Here is a 26,346-nt window from a genome sequence, read left to right as displayed (position 1 = left end):
GCAGAGATAAAAGGCATTAAGTAACCTCAAGAACATAGAAGATAATAAAATATAATAGAAATAAAGAAATAAAATGTAATAGAAATAAAAATTTATACTTCCTAATAAAAATTAGGAAGTAATAAGTTTTTTAAAAATTATTTATTTATTTGGTTGCGTGGGGTCTTAGTTGCGGCAGGCAGGCTCCTTAGTTGTGGCATACATGTGGGATCTAGTTCCCTGACCAGGGATCGAACCCCAGGCCCCCTGCATTGGGAGCGTGTAGTCTTATCCACTGTGCCACCAAGGAAGTCCTGGAAGTAGTAAGTTTTAAGTATTTTAAATATAATTTAATTGAATATAAGTTTCTATAATTTAATTTTTAATATTAAAATAATATTCTTACATAGCTCAGTTTAACAACTGGCTTACAACATTCCTGCAAGTTTAACAGCAGGCTCTCATGAGCCGGTAGACATCAACGTTAGCCCACCCCCGGCTCTCTGAGACTCTGTTGGTGAAAGCATTTCAGGACAGTGCTACCTGCAGGCCGGCTGTGGTGGTGGCAGCAGTGGTGTAACAATAATAATGGCAGCCAACATTTATTGAGGGCTGTAGTAAATGTGCAGGCTCTTCTCTGAGTGCTCTGCATGTGTTTACTCCTTTTATCCACATGACGACCCTATGAGGGAGGTTCCATGGTCATGGCCATTTTATAGAAAGAGGAGGTTGCTCAAAGGCTCCTAGGTTTTCTTGTGCCTCCTCAGACCCTTTGCCATGTTAACATTCCCGTTTTGTAGATGAGGGGCCAAGGATCAGAGAGGTGAATGACTTGCCGAGGTCACACAGCTAGCCTGGGGCAGAAGTAGGGTTCAGCCCAAGTCTGGGGACTTCCCTGGTGGCGCAGTGGTTAAGAATCCACCTGCCAATGCAGGGAACACAGGTTCGAGCCCTGGTCCAGGAAGATCCCACATGCTGCGGAGCAACTAATCCCGTGTGCCACAACTACTGAGCCCACGTGCCACAACTACTGAGCCCACACGCCACAACTACTGAATCCCGCGCGCCTAGAGCCCGTGCTCCACAACAAGAGAAGCCACCGCGATGAGAAGCCTGAGCACCACAACGAAGAGTAGCCCCCGCTCACTGCAACTAGAGAAAGCCTGCGCGCAGCAAGGAAGACCCAACTCAGCCAAAAGTAAATAAATAAACAAATAAATAAATAAGTTAATTTATTTATTAAAAAAACTCAAGTCTGTCCAATGAGAGGGCCCTCTTTAGTGCTGGTTCCCCAAACACTGGGCACTGTATGATTTTGACTTTCTTGCAGAGCTTGCTTTAGAAAACCAATTCTGGAGCCTCACTCCTGGTGGGTTGATTTAATTGCTTTGGTATTTTTAACACAGTCCCCAGGGGATTCCAATGGGTAACTAGCTCAGATGGGCCCCAAAGCACAGCTTGGGGCTCAGAATGCCTGGATTCAGGCCCAGGTTCCTCACTGGTTAAATGGAGGCTCCGGCCATCCACAGCTTGGCAGCTGTGAAGAATAAGGTGATGTGTGGGGAGAGCGCAAGGCAAATGCTGGTTGTCGTGTGGCACAGACCAGAGAGCCAGCATTGCTGATTGGACCAAGGCTGAAATCCAGTGGTCCTAGAATGGCCTTGTAAGTGAATTTTTACTTCCCTCCCTCTACCCAATAAGAGCACAGAGACAGTAGGTAGTGGTTTTCTCTGACTTTACCAGGCAGGGCTTCTAGAACCATGCAGCAGCCTCCCATAGAGGAGCAGGCCGCGAGTGAATGTCCAGAAGCTGTGGTTTAACAAATTCAGTGCAACTGGGTTGGGGCCCTTCCCTAAGATGTGTGTTTTCTAGGAAAAACATGGAGCTGGAGGGACTTCCCTGGTGGTCCAGTGGTTAAGAATCCACCTTCCAATGCAGGTTACAAGGGTTCGATCCCTGGTCAGGGAACTAAGATCCCACATGCTGCGGGGCAACTAAGCCTGTGCGCCTCAACTAGAGAGCCTGCATGCCGCAAACTACAGAGCCCACGTGCTGTGGAGCTGGTGCGCCACAACTACAGAGTGCTGAAACTAGAGAGAAACCCACGCCGCAACGAAGAGCCCAAGCATTCTGGAGCTTGTGCACCGCAACGAAGATCCCATGTGCCACAACTAAGACCTGATGCAGCCAAAAAAAAAAGAGGAACGCATCAGTTAAAAAAAAAAAAAAAAAGAAAAAAAACCATGGAACTGGATCAGCAAGCTGGTGAGTTACCAGAGCCGAGATGGAAATGCCAACTTTGCCAGCCGGCAGGGGTGATCTAAGTGGGCACCCTTACATCAGCTAGAGGAAGCGAGGCAACATGGGAGAGGGGAGAGCACACAGGCATCTTGGGCAAGCATTTAAGGCATCTTGGGCAAGCGTTTAACCTCTCTGAGCCTTGACTTCTTCATCTGTAAAATGGGGTGATGACAGTACCTGCCTCAGTGAGAATCAAATAAGAGGTGTGTAAACGCTTCGTAAACTGAGTGCTGTAGGTTTTGCTATGCATGAAACTTCAGATTGGGTGCCTTTGGGATCACAGGAAGAGCAGGCCCTGCCCTCAGCAAGTGTGCAGTCTAGTGGGGGAGGCAAGACTAACACATAAAGGTCTTGGCAGTGCTTGGTGCTGCAGGTCAAGATTGCTGCACGAGTGTGGAGCTGGGAGAAGGAAGGAGGGCTGGGCTGGGTATTCAGATGATGCTTCCTGGAGAAGATAGCATTTTGACTGGGCCTGGAAAGATGGGTAAGAGTTCAATACGCAGATGATAAGACCTCTGGAAAGGAGCGGCAAGATCAGGAAAATAAGCACGGTGATGATGACAACGGCTACAGGCCACTTTATATGCCTTGTTTGATCCTCTTAGTAACGCTCTTGAGGTAGGTTTTATTGTTACTCCTAATTTACAAGTGAGAAGCCTGTGGCTGAGAGAGGTTAAGTAACTTGCCTGGTGTCAGACTGCTGGTAAATGGCAAAACTGGGATTCGAACCCAGGTTCTAAGGCTCTTAGTCATTATCTATGTTGACTCCCTAAAAGCAGGTTGTGCAAGAGACGCACATATGACTGCACCGATTCTTTCATTCCTTTACCTGGTAAACCGTTCCTGAGCACCTACTACATTGCAGCCCCTCTTGGGTGCGAGGGATGGAAAAGAGAGGCAAAGCCCCTGTCCTCCTCTGTGGGGCCTCAGCTTAGTGGGGAGAGGACATGTAAGGGAGTAGTTGTAGTGCAGTTGATTCTCTGCCAGAGGTATGTCCGTGTACCTTGCAGGCCCTTGGGTAGAAACAACTAGCTGTGTGTATTGGCAGGGAGGGGGCGTCACAGAAGATGTTCCAGTGGGGAAGTGTTGGAGCTGGGTGGTGAGAGGGGAGGAAGCTTGTCAGGAAGGCATTCCAGCAGAGTGAACTGCAGGTTGGGGTGGGGGTGATGAAGGTCCGCTGGCATGTAGCAGAGGGTGTGCTGTCCAGAGGTGGGAGGGCCTTGAATGTCGATGAAGGTGGATGTTGGGCCCGGGCCACACTGGAGCCTGGTGGGGAAGGGCTGCCTGTGGTCTCATCTACAGTGTGCTGGGGGGTGGCGGAGGGGAATTTGCTGCAGCACCATGGAAACCTGCCCACAGAGGCCTGGCAGCATGCGGCCCTGCTTTCTCAGGTTGCCCAGCACTTGCTGAATAACCTGGGACTGTGCTTGACATTTCCAGGGAAGGTTCTTAGACAGCTTCCTTGTCCCCATAGCACAGACCTGGCTGGGCCCCAGCTCTGCTGAGCTGAGCAGCCTCACCTGGTGATGGGCAGGCCATGCAGGCACCTGGAGAGGGCACTGGGCTGAGGGTCAGCAGACTTGGGCTCTGCTCTTTGCTTGGTATCCTTGGCAGTTTCTTGACTTCTCTGGGCAGCTCTGCAGCATGAAGGGACTAAACGGTCTCTGAGGTCCCTTGCAGCCCCAACATTGTGAGTCTGGGGGTGAAACAGGATGGGGGGAGGGAAGCAGAAGATGAGTGGGGGAGGAGGCAGGTCTGCGAAGGGCGTGTTCTTCAGATTCAGCAGGGATTCAGTAAAGTTCCCAGGAATGACTGTTGTCACTGCTGCATCCCTGAAAGGAGAGAGCAAACATAGCCACCCTGCTCTGAAATCTCCCTGGGCACCGCTCCTTACATGGACCATCTCCCTGAATTCTCAGAACACTGTATGCCTTGGTAGGTGTTCCCATTTTGCAGATGGGGAAACCAAGCCTCCAAGAGGTCCAGTGACTTTGCTCAGGTTTCACTGTGAGAGGTAGAGGTAGAATTTGAACCCAGGCCTGACTCTAAGCTCTGATCTTTGGCACCTTACTTCATAGATCCCCTGAGGCTGCCTTCTTCCTGCAGGGACTCTTAGACATGCTGTACCAGGCCAGTAGGGATCACCCGACAAGGGTCCCCCCTGGAGGATCAGCTTTCAGATGGCACCATAGTAGGTGCCTCAGGCCAGATCCACTGGGCTGCTAAAGGGCACGTTGGCCCACAGCTGTCTGCCTGATGGGCTGAGCTGGTGGCTTTATTTTAACAGGTGGGGAAAATTTCACCTCCTGGTGGCTACGCCCTGGGCCCTGGGCTCAGCAGTGGCAGCATCTATGGAAACGTGATCCCCTCCTCCAGCCATGCTTTGGAGGTGACGTCAGGTGTGTGGGTGAAGTATTTGGTTGAAGTAAATAAAGCTGGAGGAGAATGACAGGAGTGAGGGAGTGTGGATGGGCTCGCACTATCCCAAGGGCAGTCTGGCTTGGCAGTCTGCTTTTCCTTCCTGCCCTGGAACCAGGAGACCTGAGGCTTTGCGGGTCCTGCCTTGGGGCCCAGAGGAGAGGGAATTGGCCCAGCCAGCTTGGAGGATGTGCCACCTGGCAGCTACAGGGCCTAGAGCTTGAAGAGGCTTTGGCTATCATCCAGGGTCTATTTTGGAGTTGGGAGACAGAGGCCCAGAGAGAGGAAGTAGCCTGCTTAAGCTCACACAGCCTTGGGTGGTGGAGTTGAAATTGGAATTTCCCAATACCCAGGCCTGGGCTCTTTTCCACCACCCTACCCTGTTTGGGGAGCGGGAAAGCAAAGAAGCTTAGACCAAACCCTTGGGGGAACTGCCTCTTTGCTGCCCTCAGACCACCCTTCAGACCCTCCCTGAGTCCCTTTTCCCTCCTGATGGCAGCCCTATACCAGCGCTGTGGGGAGGCGTGCTCTCGGGCGCCCCTAGTGGTCGAGGGCCTCCATGGTGCAGAAACGGAAGAGCCACTAGCCCCCAATTCCTTCAGTTCACATCAGCAAATTGTTATGAAACATGCAGGATGCAAGACACCATAGGGGATGCCAGGAACCTTAAAACTGATTGAAATTTTCCCAAGGAGGCTACCACCCCGGAAAACTGCATCACGATACGAGAGACAGCCTGCAACTAGGGCCACTCACTCGTAAGCATGTTCGGTGCTGAGGGGGTTAGAGCACAAGGTCAGGGGCTGCTTCATTGAAAAGCAAGGGAATAAAAGGAGGCAGAGATAGGGGATAGGCTCTGAAAGTGTGAGAAAGAGTAGGAAGGGCATTCTAGGCAAGAGGAAGAGCCAGAGTAAAGGATGGAATAGAGATGTCGTCCTGGGCCTGGTAATGCTCATCCTGAGGGGATATAGGACAGGTGCAGGCAAGTGATGGGCAGTGAGACTGGAAAGTGCAGAGGCTCAGATGCCTCAACTATCAGGCAGGGCATTTGGACTTTCTCTGGTTGTCAGGAGGACCACTGAAGATATTTAACCAAATAGGGTGCTGTGGTGGAGAGAGCAGGAGCTGGACTTCCCGGGAAGCTCATCCTGACTCTGCCATTATGAGCTGTTGGACCTTGGGTACATGCTTTATCATTCTAGGCCTCTGTTTCCTCATCTGTGGAATGGGGTTGATAATAGTACCTACCACTCAGGGTGGCTGCAAGGATGACGTAGAGCACTAGCGCAATGCCTGCCTTGGTAGATGTACAGTAAATGTCAGTCCCTGCCTTGCTTCCTTGCCTCATCAGATTATTACTGGAGGTTGGGATAGCAAGAAGGAAGCCTTGCTGAAAGTCGGAGAAGCTGCAGATATGGGGTCCAGATCCCCTGGCCAGCCTAGAATCTCCTTGGTAGCCTGGGCAGGGAGTAGGAAGCATTGGTGGCGGGGAGCCTGTGACCTCTGTGTACTCCCAGTCAGGGCTGGTCTGAGCTGAAGGTGCATCTGGTCCAAATGATCCAACTTGCGAGTAGTGAGTGAGGTGGGGACAAGGACCCAAGTCTCCGCCACCTAGCAGAGCATTCCTGCTGTACTGGGGCCACCTCCCAGCCTGAAACCCCTAGACCCCCATCACTTTATGCAGACCTATCTTGGGACTCTCTTTGACAGGACCTCTGTTTCCTCACTGAAATGAGGAGGTTCAGCCCAGGAGGTCCTGACACTTCTTTCTGGGTCTCTGGACACAGCACAAGGGCCAGGCCAAGGGCGGGGCTTGGGCTGCTCACCAGGGTGAAAGCATCACAGGAAGAAAGGCATCCTGGGATGGGAAACAGGTGTCGGGGCAAGAAAATAGCTGTGCCTGAGCCAGGGTGCGAATTTGCCCCAGGCTGCTAGGCCCAAGCTGCATTCCCACTTCTTCCTGGGATAGAGTCCCAGGACCCTCGAGAAGCAGGGAAGGGGGACCATTTAGTCTAGTGGTTAGGAGCACAGGCTTTGGAGTCGGACAAGTAGAGGTTAAACTCCCTGGTCCATGAGTCAGTATTTTCTCAGTTTTGGTTTCTTTTCCTAAGAAAGAGGAATGATAAACACCCACCGTATAAGGTAGTGAGAGGGTCAGTGAGGTATAAAGTATGTCATGTGCCTGGTTAGCACTGGACCTGCACATTGTAGGGATTTACTAAATGGCGCCTGTCTTCACTCGGGGAACATTTACTGAGCACCTGGTGGATGTCAGGCTCTATGCTAACCTTTGGGTAGTTGATAGGAGTTAAACCCTCAGGAAGCTCTTAGCCCGGTGGGGCAGACAGGTCAGTAAACTGACAAGCTCGAGGCAGTGGGAAAAGCACTGAAATAGGGGAAGTGCAAGGTTTGATGGGAACTGGGGAAGTGGCGGGTGTGGGGAGCAGGGGTGGCTTTCTGGAGGAGGTACTATTTTTGCTGAAATGTGAATAGGAATTAGCCAGGTTGGGGGTAGGGACAGTGCAGGGAGAGTGGCCCACGCAGGGGAGCAGTCACCTGCTGTGTGATAGGTTCTTGGGGCGGGGCAGGGGACAGATGAGACTCAGGTGAGAAAACGTGGCCTTGCACGGAGGTTCTCACAAGCCAGTGGAGAGGCTGTTTCCCCTGGACTGTGGGCCACCGAGGTGAGAGGATGCGAGGCAAGGACGCTTCTCACTTCTTAGGGAGAATCTCCTGGGATTCTCTCAGGGATTCTCCAGGAATGCCTGGGAGAATCCTGCCTCCAATTGTTCCTCCTTCCTTCCTGTGGGGTCCCTGCCCCCCGTCCCTACTGCCCCCCAGTCTTGGGGCCCACCAGGGCTAGTGTGTCTGCCTCTGTCCACTGCGGCTCCCAGCCCTGTTCAGCAGGTTTTGGGTGGTGGTCAGGAGGACCCGGGCCGGGCCCCTCAGCCCCAGGGAGAAGCCTCAGGGCCGTTCCCAGGAAGAGAGAAGTTCCCAAAAGGTGGCTGAGGAACGTGGTGGAATGGAGGGAGGAGAAGCCCCCTGCTCAGGAGATGGTGGGCAGCGGGGAGGGTGCAGCTCACCACATGTGGTGCCAGCATGCTTGGGGTCCCTGGGCAGCCACCAGAGGGCTGGGTCAGGGCACTGGAGGGGGCCCCCAGCCTGCATCCTGTGTCCTGACCTCCCCCTGCCCTCACTCTCCTTTCTGCAGAGTGTAAGGAGTTGCCCTGCCTTGGGAAAGGACTTTGACACATTTTCAAAATAAGCTGAGAGAAATCTCCAGAGGGGGAAAAGAATAAACACACTTTTAAAATGCAAAAGGAAACATATTATATTGTTTTTTTAAAAAAGGAAAAAAAAAGGAGGGATTCCTCATCCAACTCACTTGAGTGAAAGTTTCCAGCCACTGTGAAGTGAGGTCACAGAGACCAGGGAGCCGGGAAGTTCGGGATGGGGACACCTGGGGTGTCTTCAACGCAGATTCAGAATTCAGTTCAGCCAACTTTTAGGGCCACCCTCCACCTGCCCGCCTCTGAGCTCTGCGCTGCGGGGGCGGAGATGCAAAGACCTGAATCCTCCCTCCAGCTGAGGGTCCAGTAGGGCATCGAGGACAGACATCGAGGACTGTCGGACAAGAGAGAGTGTGACAACTGTCATAGCAGAAAGGTTCCAATGAGCATGAAGGGGCCCCGGGGGAGGGAGGGTTCACGTCTGTGGGTGGGGGGAGAAGACTCAGTGCTGCTGAGGAAAGGTTTCAAGGAAGAGGTGGACTGAGTTAGCCTTTGAAGCCTGGCTAGGATTTCAGTGGGCAGAGATTGAGCAGAGGCTTTCCAGGTAGGGCAGATGATGAGAGCAAAAGTGCAAGGTGGGAAATTCTCCAGTACTTTGAGACACAGGGACATTCAGTTTTCTTAAACACTTATTTATTTACTTATCTATTGATTTAAAACCGCTTTATTGAGATTTATATGTCACCTAGCATGTAATTCACCCATTTAAAGTCTACAATTTACAAAGTTGTACAACTAACACTGCAATCAATTTTAAAACATTTTCATCACCCCCAAAAGAAACCCCGTACCTATTAGCAGTCACTCCCCAATCCCCTAGTCCTAGGCAACTCCTTATCTACTCTGTTTCTGTGGATTTGCCTATTCTGGATATCTTATATAAATGCAATCGTATAATCTGCAGTTTTTGGTGACTGATCTTTCACTTAGCACCATGTTTTCAAGGTTCATCCACGGTGTAGCATGTATCAGTACGTCATTCCTTTTTATTTTTTCCTCCGCCTTCATTCCTTTTTATGGCTGAATAGTATTCCACTGTATGGATGTACCACATTTTGTTTACCTACTCATCAGTTGATGGATATTTGCGTTGCTTCCACTTTGGGACTATTATGAATATGCTACTGTGAACATTTGTGTACCGGTTTTTGTGTAGATGTGTGTTTTCAAGGCATTCCATTTTGAATGGGATCTAGGATGGTCCTGGTGAGGGGCAAGAGGAAAGAAGATGAATCAGAGGGACTGCTCACCCACTGAGTGCCCTGAGTGGTTGGGTGGGAGTGAGAAGGCTGGGCTCAGGATCCTGTTCTAGCGTCACTGGGAGCCTGGGCTGAGTGAGGCCAGGGCAGGGCTGTCCCCCCACCTACACACCCCCCCATTATTGTGTTAGATCTGGCAGCTGTTTTACTGGGCTGGGAATAGTCTGGGCAGCTGGTATTTTCCCTGGAAATTAGGTGTTTTTTTCCTGTGTCCCACCGAGGGCCAATGTTAGTTAAACGTAGAGAAGTGTGAGCCACACCGTTAGTCTAGAGGAGGGGGGTGTTGTCCACAGGAAGCTGACCGGCCGGGGGAAAGAGGTGGTCAGGAAGATGGAGGTCAGTAAGCCATGTGTAAAGTGAGGCTACGTTGCAGTGCCCCTCCCCACCCACATACACCCAGAGAGGCAGTGGTTTTGTTTACAGGAAACGCTGCAAGTATCTCCCTGGCCCCATTTGACAGATGGGGAAACAGAGGCACTGCATTAAAGGGATCTGCCGTTCAGAGACAGAAACAGGATTAAAGCCAGAGTCTGGTTCTGCTGTCAGCAGCAGGTTTGGTAAAACCCAGGCCTTGCCCTTGGCGTTGTGGCTGTTTTTGAGTTCACAGGAGAAGACTGAGGACACAAAAACAAGAAAGTGCTTATGCGGTTTTGGTGTCCCAAAAAAGAACACCAAACCCCACCCCAAAACCAAAGCAAAAACATAAAATAGGGCTTTAATTACCATCTTTTCTTTTATCCCTTTTCTTCTCTTTTTTTGTTCTCCAGCCAGAAAACATTATGTTGTTGGACAAGAATATTCCCATTCCACACATCAAGCTGATTGACTTTGGCCTGGCTCATGAAATAGAAGATGGAGTTGAATTTAAGAACATTTTTGGGACGCCAGAATTTGTTGGTGAGTTTTAGACCTGTTTCTCTCCCAACTGAGAATCTGGGATCAAGAGGTAGAGAAATCCCAGTAGCAAACCCTGCGTCTGGGACTGTGGCCTGTGGGCTGAGAGATGATGCCTTGGAGACCCCCTAGAAATCTAATGGGTGGGGAAGGAAATGTCTCATTGGCCTCTGGATGAGGGTCCAGGTGCTGGCTTTGAGCGCCCAGTGGGGCAGTGAGAGGCCAGGTGGGGCTAGAGGCCTTTGCAGAGTTAAATCCTCCCAGAGCTGGCTCCACTGCCTGCTCTTAGAAGAGATTATGAACATTTAAAATTACCTCGCCCTCTTGCATTCCCACAAACTCAACCTTTTCTGGAGTAGCTTTTGATTTCCTGAAAAACAGAAGGGAAATCATCTGCCAGATGCCAGATTCACCTGCTTGCCTCTCCTGTGTGCCTGGCCTTCATTCACGCACAGGAGGCCCAGCTCCAGCAGAGCCCTGGCGGCTCTGTCTTCCCTCTGTGGCTCTCAGCCTTGGCCCAGGCCTGGTGGGACTTGCACCACAGGTTGGGGGGAGGGGGGATGGTCATAAAGAAACAGCTTTGCAGAGGGGAAAGGAATGAGAGTTCAGAACCAACACCTCTCTGCTTTGGGAGTTGGAGTGGTCTTAGAGATGGAGGGAGGGAATGGTCTCCTCAAAGCCTGGGAGCTCAAACTTCTGACCACAGTCTAATCAAAAAGGAAGACGGGATGCGTCAGAACATCCACCCTGATAGATTTTCAGGCCACACATACCAGCTCTGCAGCCACTGTGGAATGAAACTGCAGAGGCCCCACAGACCCCCTGACAGGGAAACCTTGCTGTGTGCCAGGCACCATGCCTGGTGCTCTACAGACATTGTCTAAATTAATCCTTATAGGATCTAATGAAGCAGGCTGAAAATGTCTTCTCCATCAAGTGCCTTGTTTAAGGCAAAACAACCGGTAGGTGGTAGAGCAGAGATTCAAAAACAGATACATCCAACATCAAAGCCTGTGCTCTTTCCATTAGACCACGTTGTATCTATACGAAGACCTTGCCCTCAAGGAGCGTACAATTTAGTTTTGGAAACAAGACATCAAACCATCAAATAAGAGTGCTGAAAGGATGTTTTCAGATCACCTGATCTAGTTTAAATGTGGACTCGGAGAGCTAGGGGATTTGACTTAAGGTCAACCAATGGTTATTCTCCACTTACTAAATGACAGATATTAGGTACTGGGGACACAGTGACGGTAAGAAGCCACACTCAGACTGGCACACCCAGGGTCACACAGTGAGTTGGTGGCAGGGCCAACTTGAACCTGGGGTGCAGGTGTCTAGTCTCAAACTTCATCCAAGATAGCAGTTGCTGCCCGCCATTCACATATGTGGTAAAAATGCATGTTTATTTAAGTTCATAGCAAGTGTTGAATGATAATAAATGGTTCAAGTAGAAATTCAGGGCAGTCCTGGAAAAGGTGACACGAGACAGGATGTGGTTAAGTGTAAAGGGAGTGATATAGACAGCTCTGAAAGACTGTTCAGACAAGATATCCACTCTCACAAGGTCAGTAGGATCAGTCCTGGCCTTGAGTCAGTGAGGGACAAAGTGCTGGCGCTGTGGATGTGGGAGGATCTAAGGGGGGTTGGGAAGGAGCCAGGGTAGAGGAGGTGCATGTCCTGGGTTCAGAGGTACCACAGCAGGGGTGAAGGGCCAGAATGAGTGCATTTATCAGGGACCATTCACTGCCCACTCTAGATGGATCAGAGGGTTTACACGGGCTGGCAGTGTCAGTGGGATATTGATGGGCGGAGCCAGACTGTGGAGGGTTTTTCCCAGTGGTATACTGGTAAATGTCTAACAACCAGGTCTCAACACAAAACAGAATACAACTCTAATTAGGTTGAATAGCATCTGCCAATTTCAACCTACCAACATGTTGTCACTGAATTCAGAGTTGGGCAAAGATGCACACAGTTGACTCTTGTGAGCCAGTGTGACACAGCTCCAGCCCAGAACTGGTCTTATTTGCGCCTTACAGATATATAGGGTGGTTTCTCTAAGCCCCTGACCAAATTATGATGACTTCCTTTTCCCAAGATCCCTGAACACAGGTTATAGCCACTCTTCCCTATTCCCACCATTCTTTGAAATTTTAACCTGAGACCAGGGTTAAGAAGTGTCAGCTTCTGGGAGTGTGGTGGACCAGGTCTTCCAAAAGGTCCTCTCACTATAAAACTGGATGCTTGAGAAAAATATTATTTTTCATGCAATTCTGGACTCATAGGAAGTAAGATAAATCTTTAAGTGTAGTAACTCCTTCAGCATCACCTGTCCTACCTTGAAAATCGAGTGAAATGAACATAGAGCTGGAGCTGTGAGCAATAAGAATATTCAATAGGAGGACCTCTCCTAAAGGCAAGTATACATATCAGCATTTATCAGAGACTAGCAAGATTTAGATGTTCAAGGATGTAGGATATTAAAATTATCAGATGTTGACTATAAAATAAATGGAATGTATATAGAAATAACAGGTAGACTCATAAGAATGAGCAGGCAACAAGAGACTCAAAAATGACCAGGCAAATTTTTAAAAGAACCAGATAGAACTTTAAGAAATTCAGTATATACTTATTGAGATTTAAAACTCAGTGGACGGGGCAAACAGCAGGTTATACACAGCTGAGGAGAGAATTAAAGAATTGGAAGACTGAGCTGGAAAAAATCAGCTAGAATACCACAGAGTGACAAAGATATAGAAATATTAAAGAGAGGATAAGTGAAATAAGTTTAAAATAAGAAGGCTAACATAGGTCTATTTGGATTCCTGGGTGAGGGAATAAAGACAATACAGGAGCAATAACTGAATAGAACGGCTGAGGATTTTCAGAACTAATGTAAAAACATGCATCCCCAGATACAGAAAGGACAATGTATATCAATCAGAAAAAAACTCTATACCTAGACACATTATAGTTAAAGTACAGGGCACCAGATACAAAGAGACGATCTTAAAAATCAGCCAGAGAGAAAAGACAGGTTACCTACAAAAAACAAAAATCAATAACTGGACTGACAGCATACTTCTCAAAACAACAATGGAAACCAATGTCCAATAGAATATAATCTCCAAAGAGCTGAGGAAAAATAAAAACCCCATAACTGTGGAGAAACTATATTTCAAGAATGAAGGTAAGAGATTCAGAAAAAAAGCAAAAACAAAAAAGAACAACAACAAAAAAGACAAAACAATAAAAACAGTTAACCTCCAGTAGACCTTCATTAGTGGAACTGCTAAAAGATGTATTTCTGAATTAAGGAAAATGACTCTGAAGGGAGTTCTCAATGCAAGCAGTAATAGGAGCAAAGAAATCAGTAAAACATTAGGCAAATATAATTATTTTCTTTCCTAAATAATGATAATGATGATGGTAATGATGAAGCTTTAATTGTAGGATTGAAAAAAAGAACTAGAAACTGAAGAAAATAATGTTAGCTAGGACAGAGTACTTGAAATTAGTGTTCTAAGTTTCTTGTATTGTTAGAGGAGGGTCAAAATATTGATTTATGTTAGAATTTATTTGATATTCATAGTAAAGTCTCAGGGGTAGCCATTACAAAAATAGAAGTTGGGGAAAAAAACAAGAAAACTAACAAAAAGCGATTTAAAAAAAAAAGACAAGAAAAGATGAAAAACACAGATGAAAATGGACAAACAAAAGCACCTGAAGGACAGAAATGAGTGTGTATGTATATCGAGCAGATGAGCACTAGAAAGTGAGTTGTGGGCTTCCCTGGTGACGCAGTGGTTGAGAATCTGCCTGCCAATGCAGGGGACATGGGTTCGAGCCCTGGTCTGGGAAGATCCCACATGCTGCGGAGCAACTGGGCCCGTGAGCCACAATTACTGAGCCTGCGCATCTGGAGCTTGTGCTCTGCAACAAGAGAGGCTGCGATAGTGAGAGGCCCGCGCACCGCGATGAAGAGTGGCCCCCACTTGCTGCAACTAGAGAAAGCCCTCGCACAGAAACGAAGACCCAACACAGCCATAAATAAATAAATAAATAAATAAAATTAAAAAAAAAAAAGAAAAATCTCCAGCACAAAACTTCACAAACCATTTAAAAAAAAAAAAGAAAAAAGAAAGTGAGTTGTGCTCCTCAAACTCTCTATGGTGAACCACTTGAAAAAAAAGTCTATCCTGGACTGCTTGTTCAGTAAGATACAATAAAAATAAATTCCTAGAAAAGTGATCACAGTTTGAGTGTCCCAGCAATGTCAAATTGCTATGCAAGTCTCTAAATGCTTACTGTCAATTTCTGTACATATCTTGTCAGGACCAGTGACAGTCTGCAGACTGTTTGCCTGCAGACTGCACTTTGAATATCACTGTCCTAGAGAAAGTCTTTCATGTGGGTCTCAGGAGACAGGTACAAAAAATTTCATAACAATGTTTTTCCAATAAAAGATAATAATATAATAAAAGAATAAAAGAAGTGGAAACCATCCAAATGATCACCAAGAGAATGACTAGAAGATGATCTATAGTCACACAATGGACTATTATATAGCAGTGAAGATGAAAAACCATGGATGAACATTCAGTGAATGCTAGAAGCATCATGTTGAGTGGGGAAAAAAAGTCAAGTGACAGTAGATCACATGCAGTATGGCATCATTTTTAGGAAGCTGAAAAGGAAGCCAGGAGAGTGGTTCCCTGCATCTGGGAGGGTGGGATGGGGGGCACATCCTATAGATGCAGAGGTTTTGATATTATTCTAGATGAACAAACTTAGCCTTTCCCACTCCCCACCTTTTTCTTTCTTTTTTTTTTTTTTAATTATTATTTATTTATTTTCGGCTGTGTTGGGTCTTCGTTTCTGTGCGAGGGCTTTCTCCAGTTGCGGCAAGTGGGGGCCACTCTTCATCGCGGTGCGCAGGCCTCTCACTATCGCGGCCTCTCCCGTTGCGGAGCACAGGCTCCAGACGCGCAGGCTCAGCAGTTGTGGCTCACGGGCCCAGTTGCTCTGCGGCATGTGGGAACCTCCCAGACCAGGGCTCGAACCCGTGTCCCCCGCATTAGCAGGCAGACTCTCAACCACTGCGCCACCAGGGAAGCCCCTCCCCACCTTTTTCCATTCGTGGTTAAAAAGTCTCAATCCCTCTCCCTTCTCTAGTTATCATCCTCTCTTTCTTCTCTAGTTCATCACCAAGCTTTTTTAAAGAGACGTCTGCACCCTTATCTCCACTGCCCACACTCAGCACTCTCTGGGCACTGCAGTGAGTGTGAAATTCAACACTTGCTTTCCGGGGCTTATGGGCTTGATCACCAGGCACCATTTGGTCCTCTTCTGTCCCGGGTAGAGTCTTCTTTCCTAGACTCTGCACCTTCTCCTGGTCATGGCAGCATTCGCACGGCTCCTGTTTCCGCCTGTGTGATGGCTCTGGTCCACCCCACCCCCACCTGCAATTCCCAGCCTGTTCCTGGACATCTTCCTCTGGATGCCCCTCGGGCACCTCAGGCTCCTCACCTCAGTGGCCACCAGAATGTCCTCCTGCTCCTCAGGTGGGAGTTGCCCTCTTTCAGACAGACTCAGAGGAGTGTGGATTCCCTCTCTGCCTCCTTTTCTCCTCCATCACCTTCCAGCGCTGACCTGACTGGTTTCCAGCAGAGAGTTCTAAAGCAGGCTTTGTTCTAGGCCCCGTTGTCCCCTCCCGCATCTTCCTCTCCCCACCCTCCTCTTCCTTTTCCAGGAGTCCCTTTGTCCCGTCTTCCTCACTATCAGGATAAAAGGCAACTCCCTTCCTCAAAATCCTTAGACCCAGATTAACCCCATCTGCCTCTCTGATTTTCCTTAGTGAGGATTCAGGATGGAGACATTTGGCACCCAATTCCCTAAAATGCCTTACGATCATCTCTTCTCATTTTCATACCCCTGCTGATTCTTCAACATGGTTTCTTTCAGCTCCAGAAATTGTGAACTATGAGCCCCTGGGCCTGGAGGCTGACATGTGGTAAGTTGTACAGGCCGCCCAGGTGGCCCAGACCACGGCTCTGGCTGACATCCCCCTTGACCGTGAAAACCTCTTCCTTCACACTGACCTTTCAGAGCCTCTGGCTGCTCTGGGTGTGCTGGACCTGCGGCCAGTTAGCACACGGCCGAGGCAGAGAACAAGGGGAGAGGTGAGGCTGGAGGTGCAGGCTCACCCGAGGCCTGCTGCAGCCACGATAAAGATGGTAGTGACAGTAGCTCATTCCATCAGTCAAGCAAGTGATCACCGGGAGCCTCTTATGTTCTAGGTGCTGTGCTGGGCCGGGGGGAATAACTGCAGTGATGGATTCTCTGCACAGATGGGGCTCATTTCATGTGAACCATGCTTTACAGTTGGCTAAGCAGCTTGATCACGTGGTTTCCTAAAATCCTCCCAGTGGTCCTGTGAGGTAGTTATCATTATCCTCATTTTAAGAGGAGAAAGAGACTCAGAGGTGATCATCGCAGCCTGCATGTGCAGGGGTCTGATCTTGAACCTGGGTCCTTGGGCTCAACGTCCAGAGCTTGATGACTCCAAACAAGTCCCAGGCTGCTGCTGAAGAGCGGAGTGGGGAGGGGCGTGGGACTTGAGATGGCATCCAGGGGCTGCCGTGCAAGGGCCCTCAGAACCGTGTGGGGAGTCCCTCGCTGGTCTGGGCCGACAGCCACGCAGCCCTGACCTGACTGTTCTTTGTTTTACAGGAGCATCGGCGTCATCACCTACATCCTGTGAGTATTACTGATCCCGGGGCTCTGACCCGGCTCAGATCCAGGGGGAGCGGGAGGGATGAGAGGGGGCAGGCAGACAGACAGACTGACATTTCCTGAGTGCCCACCGTGACCAGATGTGTTAGAGCCACACAGCAAACCTGAGGCTAAGTGCTCTCAGCTCCATTTCATACAGTTGACCCTGGGCTTGGGGTTGGGCAGGACCCCAGGAGAGCAGCCTGCAGCCCTCCATCCTGTGTCTGCATCCCTCCTGTGGTCGGGGATCCACCGCTCAGCCTCTCCCAGACCCAGGTTTCCTGTGAAAATGTCAGTTTTCACTCCGAAGCCTTGGGGACAGCCCTCAAGCTGCCACGCCCTTCCTGACCCTGCCTCTTCTTTCTCTGCCTTTTCCCCTGCCTCTCTCGAGATCCCTTTTGCTCTCACATTCTCTCTCTTCCCTTTTCCCCAGAGTCTCTCTTTCCTGTCTCCGAAGTATTAAGTGCTTAAGCAGAGATTTCCTGCATCCGGTAGTGGACCTGTCACTTTCCATCTCTGTGGCCTGGGGCAGAGACTTAATCTCTGGGCCTGTTTTTCTCATCAGAAAAGTAGGAATCACAAACTTCCTGCCACGGGTGTGTTGTGAGGGTTAAATAAGCCGACGTGCAAACTTCCCGGCACTGCTCAGACACAGACACGGCTGATCAGTTGGTGTTCATTTCATCAGTACTTCCCAACTGTTTCCTCTCACAGCACTCCTGGAAAATGGTATTTTTATGGCACTCTGGGTAAGAGGCAGCCCACAGCCAGAGGGGATGAAGGATGGGGCACCAGCACTCAACTCTCTCAACATCCCTGTAAAGCATCCCTCTGACTCCCCTTGGACTGGGAGCTCTGTGCGATGTGGTAGACAACCCCCCCCGCCCCGCCCATCCTGTCCCCCAAGCTGCAGCAGAGGGTCTCAACCCTGGCTGCACATCAGACCTTTCAATATCTACTGTGGCCCAGACCCCCCTCCAGATCTATGAAATCAGAATCGCTAGGAGTGGGATCTGGGCATCAGTATTTTTTAAAAGCCCTGGAGGAATCTGAAGGAGGAATTTGCAGAGAGAGAGAATTTGCTGCATTGCTGTATGGTTCCAGATTAGAGCCAGAATATTCAGATGTTGACTCTTGACACCTTGATATCTTCAGAACTCTGGTTTCCATATTAAAAGAGTATGGAATTCCAGTGTCTCCAGGGCACACAATCTTCTTGTAGCTCATTGAATTCCGTACAGGTTATTGACTGCCTGCTCCATGGCGGGCACTGTGCCAGGCACTCAGGATACTACCTGAAGGAGAATCTGTCCCGCTTGCCTGGAGCTCCCTGTGTGTGTGGGAGACACCAGACGGCGAACTCTTACCCAGTGGGACCAAGGTTATCCTTTAGGTATGAACATGGCTTTGTGAGACACAGATGGGAGAGCCACTGGTTTGCTGGGCCTGCAGAAGGTTGAATGGGAGAGGGGGAGGGGGAGACAGAGAAGTGAGAGAGATTGATTTGAACTGGGCTAGAAGGAATGAGGTGAATTCTCCTGGTGGAAAGGGAAGGAAGGGCTGTCCCAGCCGAGGAAGGGAGCAGTGAGCTTGGTAAGTGTGGTGAAATATATGGAGCGTGTGGACCAACTTCTGATGCCTTGCTCAGCAGTTTAGATGTGATTCTATAGAAAACAGGGAGTCATAGAGGGTTCTTTGTGTGCTAACAATGACGATAATAATGGCCATCAATTCCAGAGTTCTTAGTATGGGCCAGGATTGCACGGAACAGTCTATATATATTTATTCTTCAACATTTTATATATATTTATTCACAACAGTCATGTGAGGTGGAGACTTTTATTTTCTTCAGTCTACAGATGAGGAAACTGCAGCTCAGAGAGGTTGAGTAACTCTCCTAGGTTCATACATGAGTGACAGAGCTGGGATTCAAATCCAGGATTGAAATATCAGATTTTTTTCCAGGGTACCTTGCTTTCACTATCCCAAGAAAGTGTCAGTGGAGGTAGGGATGACCTTTAAGAGGTATTTAGGAAATGGAACCAATAGAAATGGTGAGGGAATAGGAGGAAGAGTCAAAGATGACTGCTGTGTTTCTAGCTTGGGTACGTTCATGAAGTGACATCATTAATCAAGGTAGGGAGCGCGTGGAGGGTTAGGGTAGGGCACAGGGACCTCTGGGACAATGGCACATCTGGAATATGCGTCAGGAGACAGTAGATTCAGGAGTCACTATTTGAACAACACATTCCCCACAAACCCTGCAGGGGAACATCACTCACCCTTCCGGTCCCCAACGGCCCATCTATTGCCACACCTCTCAGGCTTTGCTCAAGCTGCTCCCTTAGCCTAGAAGACCCTCCAACTCCTTCTGTGACTGCTGACAAACTCTTCATTCTTCAGGGCACAACTGATGCAAATGTCAGCTCTCCCATGAAGCCTGCTCTGGACCTCCCCTCTGTCCTGTGCTCCCCCAGCCCTTTGTCTGGCCTTCTATTTTATTCTGTGCTCTGCTGGGGATTATGAAGAGCCAGGGCTCTCTGTTTGTCTCCCCTCCTCTTTCGAGTCCCTTGAAGACACGGTTTCTCTGTATCACAGGTACTTCCCTCTGTCACAGGGGCTCCATAAAGTGTATTGAATTGGACTCATTTGAAAAGTTGCTCACTGGCCCCCCCAGAGGGGGCAGCAGCGTTGCGGGGAGCCTCCCATGCCCACGCAGCAGTACGAGTCAGGGTTCCCTGAGTCCGTCACCCCCGCTTTCATCTACTTTCCCACAGTCACGTGTTTCCTCTCTGTGTGCCCAGCCTCAGTGGAGCATCCCCTTTTCTGGGAGACACGAAGCAGGACACACTGGCAAATATCACAGCAGTGAGTTACAACTTTGATGAGGAGTTCTTCAGCCAGACCAGCGAGCTGGCCAAGGACTTCATTCGGAAGCTTCTGGTTAAAGAGACCCGGTAAGAGGACAGAGAAGGGCACTGGCTTCTCAGGTACTGACCCTCTCCTGCCACCTCTCCCAAAGACGTGTCCGTCTGTCCCTGCTTTGCCATGGGCTATCATCGACCATTGTGGTCTAATCTGGGCAGGTGCTGAGGAGTGTGGACTGGTCAAGACTTGGCATTCATCTTGTTTCCTCAAGTCCTTCTGGTTTCTTTTCCTGCTGAAATGCAAATAACTCTGTGTGTGTGTGTGTGTGTGTGTGTGTGTGTGTGTGTATAAGTCAGCCTGGGTTTCTCTAGGGCTCATTATCTTTTGCAGTCTGTCCCAAAGCCACCTGGAACTAGGATTCAAAAAGGAAAGTGGCAGGGTTTTCAAGTCAGTTCAGGATGGGAGTGGGCGGAAGTGGGCCCAGAGGGGTCAGAACAGTGGGAAAATAGGAGACCTGCTAATGCCACACCTTCTGCAGGGCCCAGGGTGAGCCCCGTGGCTGTGCGATCAAAGAAGGAGATGGGCAAGGACTTGTAGGGTGCTGGGTGCCCAGAGCACGGCCTAGATGAGGCAGGGGTAAGGTCCACAGACTTTAGAAGACCATATCCTCTTGGTCCCACAGATTTTAGAGAGAGGCAGAGCGGGGTCCTCCAAAGTGCAGGGGCCCGATTTCCCTATTGAAGATCAGTGCTAGGTGGGATCACCGTACGTGGGTACAGAGCAGGGAAGGGCAGAGTGGATCTGGGAGGCAAACAGAAAAACAGAGACCAAAGGTTTTGCAGTGGAGAGCATTTGTGACTCTTCCATTGTGTGGTGTTGGCCCCTTCAACTCTGGGACCAAAGATGAGGGTTTATGTGATGTCATTTTATTGAGGTGTCTTCCTGGACCACTTACTCTGGAATGCAGAGAATGCAGCCACCTCTGCATCCCTTATTATTCTAGTTTGATGGCAGTGGTTGAAGAATGCCAAAAAGGAGGTCTAAGAAGAGTGAGAATGGAGACTGTTGCCCTCAGCTTCTCATGAATCGTCACTGTTTTCTGATCCTCGTTGCAGGAAACGGCTCACGATCCAAGAGGCTCTCAGACACCCCTGGATCACGGTAAGGGCACAGTGATGAGTTCCAGTGAGCAGGTCCCTGCTCTGTCGCCAGGGCTGCCTGGGGCGGCCAGATGCAGGGGACCTATGGAAAGGCCTTTGCTTGAAACACTGACCCTCAAGCACGGACAAAAGCTAGTTGGGGGGCTTCCAAGGGTCTGGGCTTGTTCAAATAGGTCTACAAGTTTAAGTTTCTATTTCACGTGTTCAGGTGACTTATGAAATGAAACCTTCACAAATGTCAGTTGAACTCCTTGTTCTTTGGGCCCATCTTACAAAGGGTTCTTTGTCAGAGGACATGTCACTGTCATTCTCAAGGCAGAAATCAGGACTCCTCAGTTGTAGAGAGAGATCAATGACAGTTAAAAAACCTCAACTTTGTAACCAGGGGTCCTTGTTTCTGACTTTTGAAGTTCTGAGTAAAGGGTGACACTCAAACAGGTCACTGGCTTCCTCAGGCCCCTGGAGACTTCAGGGAGTGGGGCTCTGAGGGGGAGGCCTGCTGGGAGAGAGAGGTAGCCACTCCTCAGGGCAGTTCCATTCTCTCTGGGGAGGGTGGGGACACAAAGGTGACTCCCTGCCTAACCCGCCTTGTAACTGGGCTTCCAGCTGCTGGGTTTTCAGAGGGCCTTGCAGTCTAGGCACAGTAAAGTGCCAGTGAAAAGCACTTTGGCAGGATAGGAATCAGGAGAGTGGGATTCTGGCCCTAGTTCTGCTGACTGATGAGATGTGTGCTCCCAGGGATGTCACCAGACTTCCCATTCACTGAAATTGTTAAATGGGAGAGCTGGCGAGGATGATCTGAGGGTGCAGATGAGAAGGGGCAGAGGCCCACGGGAGATGGAGGGCAGGGAGGGCTGGAGCGCTCTAGAGAAGGCCAGGTTCATCTGCTTGTTGAAGGATGGGGAAGGCCAGGGGCCCTCCAGGTTTGGGCCCAGACCACAGAGCTAGGGAGTCTGGTGGGCTGCCTCCTAGCTCAGCTTGCCGAGTGTTGCCAAGGCCCAGGGAGCCCACTGGCATGAGGGAGAGAAGCCCCCAGCTTCCCCCCATCAGCCATGGCCTTGTATGCTTCCGCCCTTGAGTGGATGCCTGCAGAATCCTGGCTCTAGCCTGCTTGTCTGTGCGAGCACCCTTAAATGCTATGCGTGTGGAGACCCTCTCTAATGGCCGTGGACCACCCTGCCCTGAAATGAGTGTGCAGGCAGCGCCCGTCCTCCTCGACCTGACCTTTCTTACGGTCTGTGTGGGTGATCGTTCCGCCCTGGTCCGCCCGTAGCCTGGCGCATGCAGTGAATGCAAAGAGGCTGCTTGTGTGCCGTCTGCCTGCACCTTGGACCTGCCCTTGGAGCAGACGTCCAAGTAACTCTGGCCCTTCTGTCTAAACACCCCCTAGTCCAAAGGAGTGATCAGAACCCCTGAACAGCGCAAGGCAGAGCCCGCCCAGCTGAAGACTGAGCGCCTGAGAGAGTACACCCTCAAATGCCACTCAAGCATGCCCCCCGACAACACCTATGTCAACTTCGAGCGTTTTGCCTGTGTGGTTGAGGACGTGGCTCGGATGGACCAGGGATGCCGGGCCCTGGCGGGGGCCCGTGACACCATCCAGGATGATGTGGAGACCTTGGTCTCCATCTACAATGAGAAGGAGGCTTGGTACCGGGAGGAGAGTGAGAGAGCCCAGCACGACCTGTCCCAGCTCAGGTACGAGTTCCGCAAAGTACAGTCCTCGAAGAAGCTCCTGCGAGAGGACATCCGGGCCACGGGGTCCCGCCTCAGGAGCACAGCCAGGAAACTGGACCATCTGCAAGCACAGTTTGAAGCCCTGGGGCAGGAGCTCTTGGCAGACTTACAGTGGCTCCAGGAACTGGTGGGCGGCTTCCAGCTGGAGAGTGGGAGCGTGGACAGCCCCAGCTCCGTGTGTTGCCAGGACTCCAGTGAGTGCCTAGGGGAGCTGCTCAACAGATCACGCAGTAAGGATGTCTAGGCCAGCTTGAAGCTCTGAGCACCAGAATCGAGTCAGTAATGCATCCTGGATGGTTTGCTGAAGCCCGTTCCCAACTGCCCTGCCGGGGCATCGACTAGAATTCTCCTGCAGGGGTGTGTGTCTGTAGCATAGCCTTCCACCCCCTTCCCACAATCCAGAATCACGGAGGGGCTAGCTAGTTATCCGTTCTGTACCTCCTCTCACCAGCCTGGTTTTCTGGGAGGGTGGCTGGCAGGGCAGCTAAGCTGTTAAAACGATTGAGGATGAACACCCCTCAGTGTACCCTCCTACAGAGGGAGGACGGCTGGCCCTGGAGAGATACTTGATAACTGATTTGTGATAATGGACTTGTTCACATCTTGCTTCCCGCCTTATAGATTGCAGGTCTTGGGTAACATTCTAGTTAACTAGGGATAATAGTCAATTGGCTTGGTGCTTTCCTGCTGCTGAAGGAGGGATTCTGAATGCACAGAGAAAAGATTACTTTTCATTTATATTGACTTTTCACTTACCAAGCATTTATGGCTTTGATCCTTAAAGGAACCTGTGAGACAGGAAGATAGGTGGTATTATGATTGTTGTTACTGTCATTTCCATGTAACTGAAGAGGAAATTGACCTCGAGAGGGAAAATGACTTAGGTTCATTCATAGCTAGTTGGTACAGATGAAACAGAAACCCAGGATGCCCGACTCTAAGATGAAGTATATGGGAAGAAATAGGCTTTACTGTAAAAATCCACGTTAATATTAAAGTTCAGATCCCAGCGGTAAAGTAAGCATTTTCATGTATTTTGCCAAGTCAGGTGGAAGCCTTATACCTTCAGGCAATTGTCCTAAGAAGTGTGTCCTAGAAGGCGCGCAGTTTATCGTTCCCATCCAGCTGTTTCCCTGTCTGAAGATCACCTGCAGAATAGGAGGGAAGGGGCAGCATCTCGCCCTTCTCCACTTCCCGCCTCTGGCTAAGGGCTCCAATCTCGTGTTGGGAATGAAGGCCAGAAAGGACTCAACAAGCAGGTTCCTTTTCTCATGTCCCTAAGGTCTGAAGAGGGTGGACATTAAGATTGGGGAGCCCAAGGCTCAGTGCTCCCTTCCTGACCTCAAGCCATGCGCACCCCTCCCTGAGGACTGGATCATCTTGTCTCCCTTTTCCCGGAGGAGGGGCCAGCCAACTAGTCACAGAGAAAGAGTGTGGAGTGTGGGCCCAGTGCTGTGCTAGAAGCTTGGGGGTGAGGGAACAGATCATATCATTTCAAAGTGCCTTCACAGACTCACAAAACCCCCCTGTCAGATAGGTGGGGTAGGTGTTATTCCCAATTTGGAGCTGAGGAAACAGAGAGGATGTGATTTGCCCAAGGTCACAATAGTGGCCAAAGTGGAGACCTTCTGATGATGTCTGTTGCTCCTTCTGCTTCCCCTAACTGCCCTAGTCTCCAAGAGTTTACTCTCTGCTGTGGGGCAGGTTACACCTAGACGCTTCCATCTATGCGCTCACAAAGAATTTTTAAGCACCTATCTACTGCCAGGTATTCAGCCTGGCCCCAGGGATACAATGTTGAGTGAAAACAGGCATGTTTCCTGCCTTCACGAAGTTTGCAGTCCAGTAACGGATTCGAACATTCATCAAGAACATTCTACAAAGGTAGAACTGCAGCTGGGACCTATGCAATGAAAGAGAAGGATGCAGCACTGCAGGAGCCTGCAGTGGGGGATGATCTAGGCAGGGAAGGCATCCCTGAGGTGGTGATGCTGGAGCTGAGATCAGCTAAGCAAACCAGGGAGAAGGTAGTGCTCCCACAGAGCTGTCATGCCAGGGCTCTGTGCTGGGAGGGGGCCTGGGAGCTGAAATTGCTCAGACAGAAAGAAAGCTGGAGGGGAGAGAATAGAGTATGGTGTGGATGTGGCTGGAGCTAAGACAGGACCAGCAGGGCTTTGCCGTATTAAAGAGCTCTGCCTTCATCCCAAGAGTCATGGGGAGCCATGATGGGTGCCAGGCAATCAACGGCCCGATGTGCTGGCGGGGGCAGGGACGCCCAGTGAGCAGCACAGATGGGGAGTGGTTTAGGATGAGGCATGAGACTGTGATCCCATTTCTTTAAAATCCTACCTCTAATTCTATTTGCATGCTGGATCACTTCAAATATCATATATAATATTTGTAACAGAAACTTTTTTCATCAACTCTAAGAAAGCATATTTTCATCAAATGTAAATGCATCATTATTTTATGACCCCAAAATAAAGAAAAAAAAAGCCCAAGACGGGAAGTCCAATAGGAGACTCCACATACAAAGCTGGGACACCCTCACGGAAAGGGTAGATGGGAAATAAAGCCACCAGGCAGGAAGGGGAGGCAAGGGAACGTGTGTGTCTCAACCTTGACACTGGGTAGAGGGATGGAAAAATCCTCCACTGAGAATAGGAGTCCCAGGTCCGTGGTACTCGTGCAGGTTTGCTTTCTGCATTTGCACGATCAGTGGGATCCAAAAGAACCTCAAAACAAGTGAATAAACAAAACAACAACAACAACAAAGAAAAAGAACCTCGAGCAGAGAATCTAACGTCAAACGGTTTGAGGCTGGGTGGCCCCAATGGCTGGCAGAATCAGTGTGGTCATCTTCCGGAACACCTGCCTTCACTTCAGACCGACAGTAAGGATACAATGCCATTGTTTGGGAGTTAAGTCCTGATTTCAGAGATCCAAAAATGTGCATCTTGGAATCCATGGAAGATGGCAAAGCCCTGTTCCCTAAACCCTGTCTGGAAGAACTGATACAAAAGACCCATCTACGAGCTCTCCAAGAACTTTCCTGCCCTGTTATAGGACATGATGTACCCATTTGGCATAAGGCACTGCAAAGATTAAAGGTCCCTTTGGACAAGTCAACAGGTTTCCTAAGGAAAGGAAGCCCCTGATTGAGCAACTCAGGGCAAACTTTCTTGTGAAGGTCGAAATAAAATGCAATAAAGTAGTAAGATGTGGATGATGATTTGAATTAGGGAGACTGGGAAAAGGGAGAGAGAAGTGGTTATTTTAGAATCCTGGCATCAGCTTCACACTGTCCATACTGGGGGGTCCTCAGACGTGAGCTACCTGACACCCTCTTTTTATAGGATTTTACAGGACAGGATTTGTCTAGAGTCCCCCAGCTAGTCAGCCCCAGAGCTGGGGTCAGAACCCTAAGTGGTTTTCCTCACAGTAGTGGAATCATCTTCTCTGTGTTCACGTCCAGTCGTGGGTAACGACTTGTCATTTAGATGTTTTATGAACAGACTCTTTTATGTACTAAGAGTTTCCAAAGACAAAGTGAAGTGAAGTGAAAAATGCCCCCCAAGTCTTTCAGGGAAATCAGAGGAGATTGTGACCTTCCTCTGTCACCTGGCTGGTCCAACTCCCATCACCCTTTGGCAGCAGAAC

General features: G+C 49.7%; 1 protein-coding gene across 3 annotated transcripts in view; it reads left to right on the top strand.

Annotated features, from left to right (window-relative positions):
- Positions 1-26,346, top strand: part of DAPK2 (death associated protein kinase 2) — a 128,647-nt gene that overhangs the window by 92,198 nt on the left and 10,103 nt on the right. For 2 of the 3 annotated variants that reach the window (XM_082383374.1, XM_082383375.1), the window contains exons 5-10: positions 10,015-10,144; positions 16,112-16,160; positions 16,880-16,906; positions 19,726-19,878; positions 20,905-20,950; positions 22,340-25,904. In XM_082383374.1, coding sequence (XP_082239500.1) covers positions 10,015-10,144; positions 16,112-16,160; positions 16,880-16,906; positions 19,726-19,878; positions 20,905-20,950; positions 22,340-22,930 — 996 coding nt within the window. In that variant the 3' untranslated portion in view covers positions 22,931-25,904. Of the gene's footprint in view, positions 1-10,014; positions 10,145-16,111; positions 16,161-16,879; positions 16,907-19,725; positions 19,879-20,904; positions 20,951-22,339; positions 25,905-26,346 lie in introns of those variants that run through there. The other variant, XM_082383376.1, reaches the window with a different exon arrangement.

The sequence above is a fragment of the Balaenoptera borealis genome, assembly GCF_965194805.1.
Source record: "Balaenoptera borealis genome assembly, chromosome: 3".
Taxonomy (NCBI): Eukaryota; Metazoa; Chordata; class Mammalia; order Artiodactyla; family Balaenopteridae; genus Balaenoptera; species Balaenoptera borealis.
The sequence above is the reverse complement of the archived record's forward strand: the minus strand, read 5'-3'. Positions and strand labels throughout refer to the sequence as shown.